This window comes from Argentina silus (genome assembly GCF_951799395.1).
Source record: "Argentina silus genome assembly, chromosome: 16".
NCBI lineage: Eukaryota > Metazoa > Chordata > Actinopteri > Argentiniformes > Argentinidae > Argentina > Argentina silus.
Window position 1 is genome coordinate 15,148,153 of NC_139670.1, and position 11,686 is coordinate 15,159,838.

At 47.9% G+C, this 11,686-nt stretch overlaps 1 protein-coding gene across 1 annotated transcript; it reads right to left on the reverse strand.

The window, feature by feature from the left end:
* Positions 1 to 1,723: 1,723 nt before the first annotated feature.
* Positions 1,724 to 11,647, reverse strand: tdrd1 (tudor domain containing 1; the record flags this gene model as incomplete). Its single annotated transcript, XM_083688210.1, has 23 exons — positions 1,724 to 1,806; positions 2,369 to 2,701; positions 2,992 to 3,159; positions 4,494 to 4,610; positions 4,816 to 4,932; positions 5,014 to 5,469; positions 5,626 to 5,796; positions 5,914 to 6,021; positions 6,162 to 6,296; positions 6,858 to 7,103; positions 7,305 to 7,475; positions 7,660 to 7,767; positions 8,153 to 8,326; positions 8,461 to 8,544; positions 8,801 to 8,993; positions 9,437 to 9,580; positions 9,844 to 10,023; positions 10,453 to 10,539; positions 10,734 to 10,809; positions 10,921 to 11,038; positions 11,148 to 11,208; positions 11,315 to 11,352; positions 11,497 to 11,647. The coding sequence occupies 23 exons, from the start codon at positions 11,645 to 11,647 to the stop codon at positions 1,724 to 1,726; spliced, it is 3,519 nt and encodes a 1,172-aa protein (XP_083544336.1).
* Positions 11,648 to 11,686: the final 39 nt, after the last annotated feature.

The window sequence follows — 11,686 nt, forward strand, 5'->3', positions numbered from 1 at the left end:
ATCATGAATGGCCAGTCCTTGTTCATAGTTCAGTCTATGAATTTGAGTGGCAGTGGCGGGGTGTTGTTTGAACCCCAGATTGTTGCTTTAAAAAGGGGTAACAGAATCTGCATGAATTGTTCCCAAACAATTTAGGTACCTATGCAAAATTGTCATTCTAATTTCTGACGCTTTGCCATATTACAAACTGAACTTTAATTTAAAAATGCAAACAATGAATACAGGTACTGACGTACAGTAAATGAGGCCACACATAATCATACAAGATCGTGGTTCTCCATGAGCAATGGAAGCTACCATAACAACTGTATTCTGGATTAAGGTACAGAACATGAAAAGAAATCAAAAGACTAGGGTAGGCCTACCTAACAATGGTAACATGCCTGATATTGAACACATGGTCAGAAAACAAAGAACATGTTAAGGGTTTAACTTTGTTTCCCATATGGTTTAATTTTTTTTTGCTTTTCTTTTTTATTTCCAGTATTTAGTTAAAACAACTGAAAAAAAATAACAATGTATTATTTTAAACAAAAGTTTAAAACTAAATCGTGATCAAGATGTCATGTTCTGACATTTACTTCCATAATGTCAACTTTTTTTCCATAGCTTAATATGTCAACTGTCACCAAAAGACCGAGAAACATTTAAACTGAACTTGTCTTCCTTGAAAGTATAATCACTTAAATTGAATACATGCACATATTCAATGATATCGTAGCACACTGTCATAGCTGTGTGAATAAAACAAACACTACAATCATCACTTTGAGATGCCGCCTATTAGCTTCATGAGGGAGAGAATATGCTCTTCCAGTTGATCAATCTGTGAAAGACAAATAAAATCAAGTTAACATTGTGCAGAGCCTATCCTTCTGAGGATAACGATTATCTGTACAAATGTCCCGGTCCAATGACGTTTGGGAAGAAAGGACTACTGGTTCTCACCTTTATCTTCAAGTCCAGGCAGCAGCATGAGTTGTGAGGACCTGAAATAAAACACATCACTCAAATCAAATCAATATAAAATGTCACCATCATTTTCAAACAAGGCAGGATGGCTACATTGTTTCCCTCTATTTTATTGGCAGAGTCAGTAATTCCTAGTGACAATTTTGTGTCAATAATAAAATACATGGAAGCTTAGAATGACTATTTTTCCTGAAAAAAATATGTTTGATTGTCAATTAAAAACGTTGAGCTCAGAACACGTAGTTGGTAACGTGATGACGTTGATAGGCTTGTGAGAAATCTTGTGCGCACGCTAACTCCTAACTGCATTTTTTGTCTCCTCTCACTAGTTTTATAGGGACAGCCATCACCTCATTCTCCCACACTTCACCCTTTTAGGATTTTCCCCAAAATGATATCCAACCTCAACATTTTGACAAGATTTATAGACTAGGTATAGCTACATATGTTTGAAACCTCTCCTCTTTTCCATAGACTTACCTACCAGCAACTACTGAAGTTTTATCTGTACTTTTACCAGTTGCCAGATACCATTTAAATCACACGGTCTTCCCCAAACATGGAGGCATCAGAAATGACAACTGGAGACAAGGTTCTGGTAACCCGTCATGAGACCAGAGGCACTGGCAACCCAACATTGGACAAAGCCAAGGCCCAAACCTTTTTTTTTTTAACTTGAGGAGATTTTGAGACGATATGAAGTGTGAAAAGTATTCAGGAAGCAGGGTCTGATGACTCCTTGGGTAGAGCACTAAGGAGGCGTACCGTTGATGCTCTTTGAGTGTGTTATGCTCTGTGGTTCCTTTGGTTCACTCATCTTCTGTGCAGCCTCATCTGAAATCAAGACAGTCAATGTAGTTAATATAGCCAGTAAAATAAGTTCAGAAATTGCATGGTCACATCAACTCACATTGACTTGGTTGTGATTTGGCTACACATTTGGTACCTTATCTACTTGCCCCCCCATCACGTGGATTGTTTTCTGGTAGCAGTGGCTAAAGTTAAGTAAATTACAGTTGCTCCTTGCCCATAGACTTCTTTCAAGGTAAGGAACCATCTTACTAATTTAGTAAATTGGGTTCACTATCCCTCTAAATGAGCAAGCTAACTACGTATTATGTCACTGGAGACCAGTCGTTAATGAGGATTGGTAGAATAAGGAAGTAGCAATTAAGTAACTACAAAGAATAGTGAACAATATCGTAATACGTGTCCATACATGGAGCCACTGTATTCTTATACAGGTTGTCTCATTGAGGTAAACAATCTCTAGCTAGAGACACCTGTTGAAGACAGCAGCAATCAAACACTCATTACAAATAGACAAAGGTGAAAGGTGTCACAAAGCATCCATCCATCCATCCGTCCATCCATCCACAAATCCATCCATTCATACCGTTGCCGGGAGCTGGGGCTGGTTTGACCTGCTCCGTGGCCTGGTTCTGCCCTGGAGTGTTGACTGGACCAGCAGTGGGGATGGTCATGGCCCGGTCAGGCTCAGGTCTGGCGGTGGCCGGAGTGATGGTCTTCAGCTTCGCCTGTGCCCCTGGCAGCCCCTCCAGGATCATGGCGTTGAGCTGGCCGCTGCCCCGCTCCGTGGGCATGGTGACGGAGAGCAGGTTGAATTTGCCGTCAAAGGCCTGGACGGAGGCCACGACCCCGTCAGAGAGCAGGGCCCCGAACAGCATCAGAACCTCTCTGGGCCACACTGCAGGGAAGTGCTCTTTACCTACCAGGGACACAGAGAGATGACATGCATCTCAACATACTCTTAACCAGACAGACAGGGCAGTCAGGCCACCGAGACAAATACAGGTCTCAAAACACCCCTTACCTACAGGGAACAAAGGTCACACTGACCAGATACATGATAGACACAGACACATACACACACACGGCCATACTCTTTACAGCCAGCGGACCACTAAGGGCAACATGAGTGATCTGGAAGGGGAGCCACAACAGTTCAGGGAGCATTGGGGCCGGGGCTCGTGTCTGGACAGGGTCTACAGCTCCTACCTGTGAGGGCACAGCGGGCGATGTGGAAGGGCAGCTGCAGCAGCCCTGAGGGGATGGGCAGGACAGAGGAATAGGGGACTTCCTCTAAGTTGCCGTAGTCAGCGTAGATCACACTGACTCCTGTCTCCGTGGTCTCCAGGACCACTGCTCGGTACCACTTCTTGTCACCTGGATGGACGGGGGTGAAACAGTGAAACAGCTTTACGTCACCTAGTGACACCAGCCCCAGAAAAAGAGTAAAAGGTTTACCTTCTAATCAATTCTGCCATCCACATTATCCATGTTGGGTCTGCGAGCGGCAGCACTAATATAGGAACCGTGTCTATTTGAGAGGTGACACGCCAGGTGAACCATCTCATGCCTTCACCTGCCATTTTGTCATCTTCGCTCACCCGTCCTGATCGCATTTAACGTGGATACACACAAAAACGCGCACAATTCGTGTGGGGCTGATGTGAGACGCACGTCTGGGAGGGGGGGAAACGATGTGGATCAATAGGACTAGCAGTTTTCTGATCACATGACCAGAAAACAAAAAAAACCTCAATGACCAGAAAACTACAAAAAAAACACAAAAAAACACTGTCTGGATGCACAACAACTATGAACACCTTTCAGGTAAAGTGGTCTTGACGGACAGGACTGGTAAGTCTTGGCCACGACACTTGTGTTTTACTTTGTGTTGTGTAAAAACGCTGTTTAAACCAACCCTGTTGTTACCTGGGCGGTGGAATGCACACTACAAACCTCCATGGAGAGGGACGCTCGGCTGCATCCAGGCTGTGTAATTATATTACGAGCAGACATGAAATTACTGGCTTTAGCCTGGAATGGCAACAACTGGAGGTGAGGGGGTGAGAGCTAACGAGATGGAGGGAGACCGATAGAGAGATAGATAGTTAGAGTGATAGATAGACAGACAGAGTTAAGAGAGCGAGAGAGCGAAAGAGAGAGAGAGAGAGAGAGAGAGAGAGAGCACTCGCCTGTTCTTTGATGATCACCTGGTCTTGTCCTCATTAGGAACACTAACCTGTAATCTGACTGAGGGGTCGGCAGTCGGGAAGTCTCACCCGGTGTTTGGAAATACTTTTCCCTCATAAACAGTGTTTATGAAAATGATCACGTTCAGGATACCCCGCTCAAAGCGCACACTACCATAGATCGTTGTGCATCTCAAATCGCACGACTTATCCCCTAGGTCCTGTTGGGACAATTCTGACATCAGAATTTAGGAAAGGTATAACGCCAATGAGGTGGTGATGATGTTCTGATGGAGTGTGTGCGTGTTTGGGGGGGGGGGGGGGGGGGGGAGGGGAAGAGTGTGTTTGAGGGAGTGTGTGCACAGGTGGTGTCCAGTAGTGAGGGTGTTTGTTTTATTTGTTGTGTGTGGGCATGTTCAGTCATGACATGGTGATATTTGCATCCAGAAGTGAGGGACTGAGTGTGTGTGTGTGTGTGTGTGTGTGTGTGTGTGTGTGTGTGTGTGTGTGTGAGAGACTCACCAGAAAATCGGGCGCAGCAGGCTGCTCCAGGCATGGGTTTACATTGACTGGGAGAGGTCTGGTTGGTGCAGTAGACGGCTAGCTCCATCATCACTCGCTGTAGTTGCTGCACATCAACTGGATATAGCGCACGCGTGCACACACACACACACACCAAAACATAACTGATAACAGCAAGTAGCATAAATAAAGGTCTTTTTAAGGGCATGTCTGATGTGAATAAAGGTAAGGTTTGCCGGGGCACGTGGGTGTGGGAGTGTGTGTTGTGTGTGGGAGCGTGTGTTGTGTGTGTGTGTGTGTGTGCGAGCGTGTGCATCCTCACCCTGACTGGGGTTCAGCAGGTAGAAGAGACTGGGGCTGACCACGGCTGCTATGTGAGGCTGGAAGGTCTCGTTAGGAGGGAGCTCCACGGTCCTCCAGTCCAGAGGGAAGGCGGCTGCTGAGGGAAGAGGTAAACAACAACAACATTATCTAACTTATTAAACGACCTCAAGACAACACAGACCAGTGCTCATTTCACCTTTGGCTTCGGTCCCCGTTGCAGCGGCCGCGATCGCCTGCTGCTCAGAACCAGCCTCTCTCTGAACGGGTGCCTCTGGTTTGACGGGTGCCTCTGTCTGACCGGCGGCTGTGGGTTTGGGTGGTTCCACAACGGTGGTGGCGGGGGTCTCTCTCTGGATGGGGGGCTGAAGCTGGGGTGGTTTGGGGGTAGCGGGGGTCTGGGGTGTTTCAGGGGTCTGGGGTGTTGTAGTGGTAACAGGGGTCTTGGTCGGGGGTGGTTTGGGGGTACTGGGGGCTTTGACCAGCTGTTCGGAGAGCAGTGTGGCGGCCACGTCCACGCCGCTGCTCTCCAGCTCCACGCCGTAGCCTCGCTCGGTGATGGAGAGGACGCGACCTTGGAGCTTTTGGCCGAAGCACAGCGCCTGGAAACGCTGGATGGCCTGGCTACTCCACTGGGGGCCCAGCAGCTCCACACCTACAGAGGAAACACACACACACACACCAACTTGTTGCATACATCAATTCTTCACCCAAGGTGGTGTTAATGTTGACGTTCTCACGCACGCGCGAGCGTGCACACACACACACACACACACACACACACACACACACACACACACGTGTGGCGTACCTGCAAGCCAGCAGCGGATGGCCTGGAAGGGGTGTTTCAGGAGTCCAGGTGTGATGGCTCGAAGGTGTGAAGACTCCACCTCGCTGCTGTTCCCGTAGTCCACGAAATACACCCTGGCCTTGCCCTCCACCCACACCCCCTGCACCATCCCACGGTACCACGCTCTGTCATCTGGAGGGGTGGGGGGGGGGGGACCAAAGACTTAGACACCATCCAAGCTTAAGCATAAGGGTCCAGTGTAGTGTTGTGGTAGTAGTTAGTGATGTAATAGTGGCGCGTCTCTCTTACCAGAGAACAGGGCACAGCAGGGCTCTCCGACCTTGGGACTGAAGGGGGCGCTGTTCGCCTCACAGTGCTGCTTCAGCTCTGTCCCAAGCTCCACCAGCACCTGTAGGTCTGCACAAACGCGTGCAGACACACACACACACGATCAACTCTGATAAAACACACCCAACACTGCTGTTTGTGGTGTTCTTGACCATGACCACATGATCTGGTGAGAGATGGTCATTGAAAGGTGGAGTGGTTGGTAGTACCTTCTGGGTTGTAGATGTAGCAGTAGAACTCTCCAGGGTTCTCCATCACACTGACCACCAGCGCCACCGTTTGGCCGCCACATGGAGGTTCAACACAGGACCACACCAGCTTCTCAGACACGGCCGGCACGGCCACTGCAGGCAACGAGAGACGACGCTCAAAATAAGCGGCTCGCTAACGTTTTTGAAACGGAATCAGCTGGAAAAGCTATCCTAGTACCTTCTCAAGCCTCATTTCAACGTGTATAGCTCTGCTTTCCCGTGTGTGACTACAAACTTCAACTTGAGATGCAAGAGTTTGATGCCACCTAATGTTTCGTAAAATGTGAAATTCTGATTTGGCATAAGTAACTGTGCACATAAAATAAATAAATATTTCTCTATTTGTCAATGGAGATCATTTCAGGTCATTATTGAGATATGCCTAATCAGTATTAGGAGCATCTTTTTGCAATTGTTTACTCATGAAAACTGTGCTAAAAAGGAACTCTGTAAAAAGAATTATATATATATATATATATATATATATATATATATATATATATTAATGTTGCCCCCCATAAATCGGCATCGGACCCAAAAATCGGTTGGGCTCTAATCGTAACAGTAATGTCAACGGTAATGTCAATTCATTTCAATTTACATGGATCTGAAAAGAAATCTCTGTCTACAATTCGGGGCGTGATTAAATATTACCCTGAGGTTCCTCCGCGGACGCTTCTGGCGTCCCCTGGGCGTCGATGTCGGCGGGGAGGGCGTGGCCACAGGAGATCAGCAGCTCGGCCACGTTGGCCTGGGGGTCGCTGGACTCGTCCATCATGGCCACCAGCGCCGTGCCCTCCCTCTTGCCCAGGATCTCCACTCGCAGGAAGCGGTTGCACACCATCTGCCTCAGCAGCTGAACGCAGTCCTCAGACCAGACCGCTGTCATTGGACGCACTCCTGGTGGTGTGTGTGTGTGTGTGTGAGAGAGTGAGTGAATGAATATGTGAGTGTGTCATGGGATGAAATGTGTGAGAGTGTATGTAAAAAAATAAATAAATAAAAAAGCAGTGACAATGGTTGTATTCTTGACGACCACAACAACTATCAACACCGTTTCAGTGCAACGTGAGAAGACATGAGGTCGCTGGGTGATGTTACCTGCCAGGGCGCAGGGGATGGCCTGCATGGGCAGAACCAGGAGCTCAGGGCTGAGGGGCCGCAGGCGGCTCAGCTCCACCTCTTCAGAGTTACCAAAGTCGATGTAGCCCACACACACCCTCTCCTCTGACGAGTAGGCCAGAACCTTGGCCCTGTACCACTGGCTGTCCTCTAGCAGGGGGGACAGGTGGATACAAGTTCAACCCACATTAGAAGAGTCACCTTTCCAAAAGATACGACGCAAGAGCAATAATCACAACGCCAGGCTCTTAGTAAGGCGTTTAACTTGGCTGACAATGCTTGTGCTGCCAGTGTGAGTGTGAGTGTGTGTGTGTGTGTGTGTGTGTACTCTTACCTGAGAAGAGAGAGCAGCAGACGGTGCCAGGGGCAGGTCTGAAGTTCTCATTGGCCGGGGCCTTAGAGCAGTGCTCCCACAACTTGAGCTGCAGCTCCTGGATCACACCTGCACAGACGCAACGCTCACTACCAACTACACAACTTAGTAGTTGGGTCTTCCGGAAGGAACGCCTCCAAGTGGAGGCTCAAAGCGATGTCTCGTAATTAAAATCGCGACCAGTGTGAATGTACAGTTACTGTTTGGTCAATTACAGGGTTAAATAAATAACTGGAAGGAACAGTTTGTGAGGAGGAATAGTGACAGGCACTCACTTATATCCGTTCTGGCCGACTTGTGCAGCCCCATCATTTTAAGCACTCTTTCCACTTTATGCACTCATCGCTTGTTCAATCACGAGTATCAATCAAGTCTCAATTAACAGACACATATGATTACAATGAGATGGCCACATCCCTCATTAGAACTTCTAGGGTTTCCAGGTCACACTCACGGGCGTTGTCCAGCTTCTGACATATGATGTCGTAGGGCGTCTGCAGGTGGGTTACCATGGCGGAAAAGGAGTCGCCCAGCCCCTGGGTCAGGGAGTCTGGGGTCCGGGCCTCTGTGTTCCCCTCCTTACCCCCGGACCGCCGGAAGTTCTCTAGAGACGCGCTCACCAGGGAGTCTGCAGCCCGGGGAGGTGGGGTGGGGTGGGGTGGGGTGGGGGGGGGGGAGAGGTTTACACAGAAATACAATTGAGTAAAGCTATATCTTGCGTCATGCTTCTAACCTGTTATTGTCAGAGGACTGAATCCTCACCAATGTCCTCTTCGGTGTGCTTCTTCGTAATGACCTCCTTCATGGCGTAATCCTGGTCTAAGAGGAACGTACTCAGCTGCTTGCCTGAGAGAGAGAGAGAGAGAGGGTAGAGAATAAGAAAGAGGGAGAGAGTGACACCCTTCAGCCACACTAGAGAAACAGGTAAGTCATTGAGGGGCAAATGCATTTTGGGACAATCTCTACTGACAGATGCCATTGAACACCATGTGCATTATAAGCCATACTAGGAGAGCCAAGAGAGATGCCCTAAGCTGCGAAATCTGCCCATTGTGTTCACCACGTGCTCAGCCATCTCCTTCATCACGTCACTGTAACTGACCCGTAACCGGCCCGTATACGCTACCGATAGTAGTCAGTGCGACGTCCACTGCGTAGGTGTGGTCAAACTCCGACGCCTCCACAAGCGTGAAAGTCAGGCTCTTCCCGGCCACCAGCTGTCGCACGGCGATGCAGCACTCCCCCGTCCAGCTGTCAGTCAGTGCCGTTACCCCGGCAACACGGCACTCCAATGCCTGGCGACGGAAGGAGCTTATGATAGAAGGATGGGAAACAGTACTACACCAAGCTAGTGGCTACAAACCCTTTCTAGTGTTGCTCTGACCCAACAAAAGCATTTGGACATTTCTAGTCACGCCACCAGATTGGTAAAACCTTATATTTAGCCATAACCCAGACTCAAGTTGTCAACCATTGTTTAAAACCAAAAGCTAGTGTATATCTCTTTATCAGCGTTCCCCAAATGGTGGACCATGACACGCTCCTCTTGGGTTGTGACTGGGCGACAACACCCGTTCTCATCTCGGCCCAATCATCTTGGCTTTTGCTATTAGAAGAAAATGCCCATTCAACCAATTTTACGTTTGCCACAAGACTGTTTGATCATGGGTAAATTCATCGAAGCAGGTGTAAGGTGTTACTCCCAGTAAGATGATGTAAGATCCTCCAGTGAACTCACGCAGGGTGGGATGAGCTTAATTTTGGCAACCAGGGGCTTGATCCGCTCCAGGGTCACGTCCTCTTCATTGCCAAAGTCGATGTAGAGAACATTAGCAGTCTTCTGATCCGCAGAGAGTGACTGGACTACACCTCGGTACCAGTTCTAGATACACAGAGAGAGAGAGACAGAAACAGACAGAGGAGGAGGAGGATTAGGCGTGGAAAAGGTTCTGACTTCTAAAAACAAAATCGTTTTTTCCATCTAAATTAATTATAAGAAGTGGTCCACTCATATATACATAAAGAAAATATATAGAATCATAAAATGAGTAATATACCATACGAACACCATATGAATGAATGGTATCAATGAGTCACTACAGCTGAGTGAGTGGATGCGTCAACCAGACTACAGCTGAGACGCACCTGATCCAGGGAGTATTTGACGACGCAGACTTCTCCAATGTCGGGCAAGTAGGTTGTCCCTAGCGAGTTGCCGTAGGTCTTCTGCAGCTCCACGGTGATGGATCTGAGAGCCTCCGTCAGCTCTGGGCTCTGGACTTGGATGAAGAACCTCCCAGGGCTCTGCAGCTCCACCACACATGCCTAGAGACACGCACGCCCACAGGCCACAAAACAGTTTATTTCCTGATGTATTCAATGTAGGTGGGTGTAATATCGTGGTCCATTTGGAGCACCTGTGCAGACCTGGGTGGAAAAGTAATTCAAATACTTGGAGCGTTTGCTTAAGCCTGCCTAGAGTGCCAGTTGGGCGGGGTTTGCACTTTTGGGACGATTTCATTGGTTCCACTGTGCCAGGAAAACTCAATCAAGCACAGCTTTGAAATTATTTATTTTGAACAGGGCAGTTCCTGTGAATTATCAATATGAGATATAGTGTTACTCAAGCCTCGATACATTTTTGGACATAGACTTTGTTACACCTTTATAATGGCATTTTCGCCAGACATTTTTCCCAGACTACGCGCACACAGGATTACGGAGGGGCCAATTTGGTCGGATGAGGTTGCCCACCTGTAGTTGGGCTCCTTTGGTGAAGTCATTCTTCCCCAGGTCCCGTCGGTAGACTCTCTGGGGGTGAGTCACATCACTGTGCTGCACCTGCATGGGTCAGGTGACTGTTACGGATCTAATATGATAATGCTTTAGCTGTCCGTTAACTCGTTCATTTTCATGATGAAATTCCATGCCCTATGTTCTATTCCAACACTAACATGGGGACTGGCGTTGATTATTACCATTGCATTTGCGCAAAGAGCATCCCAGAATCCCATCAACACACAACACAATAATACCTTGGTGGGCTCAGCTGGGTTGGGGCTGCTTCCTACTTGAGGCAGAGCGGGATCGGGGTTCTCCTTTGTCTTCTCACTTATCGCATAAGGTATGAAAAAGTTAGTACATTAGTGAGGTGGGGTGATTATGAACTGACTCAACTAACTTTCTCTGAGGGGTGTTCCACTATGGGCTGAACCAATTGACCTTGCGGGTGTGTCCAGGGTAATGGGCTTGCACATGTGCCTGTGGGCATTCCAGTCCTCCGACTGGCACGCCACCGAACAGTAACACGTCTTCTTGCAACGTGTACAACGAAAGTTCCCTGGAAAACACCCACTTGTTTAGTAAAACACTATCACAGAAGCCACGTGAACTGAAACATTTTGAAATGAAAGGCTAAATCAATGAAAACCAAATGAGCTGAGACAAACCTTGCTGACTGCAGTAGTTACACAATTTCACAGTCACTGCAGGGGGCATGGAACCAATCATCTAAAAAGGCAAAGTTACACTGCCATTTGCAAATATTACATTGGGATGTGAGGGTATTGAATACTTCATATCAACTGATCTTAAAATATACTGCCATTATACATACCAAAGAGCCATCCTTCATAGAAGTGGAATTAGCTTCAACTTTGATAAAGACAAAAGATAAAATACTGAAATTAACATGTCAAGTGAGGGACCTGCATGGCCACGACTTAAATGTGGCATTTCGTCATTGACTCGTCCATCATACATCATCCACTGGCTGTTAAGAGTGGACATTTCACATACCCTCTCCGTTGCACGTCGCTAGAGGCCGCTCAGAGGTTGAGATAGGCGGCGTGAGAGTCCTCGGAACGGCTGGGACACCTGCCGGACTGGTCAACGGCCTTCTCAGGGGCAGATTAGGTCGAACCTGCATCTGAGAAAACGTGCGCTCCATGCTGCAGATAAACCTTCTGAATCAAACATGGCAGGCAGG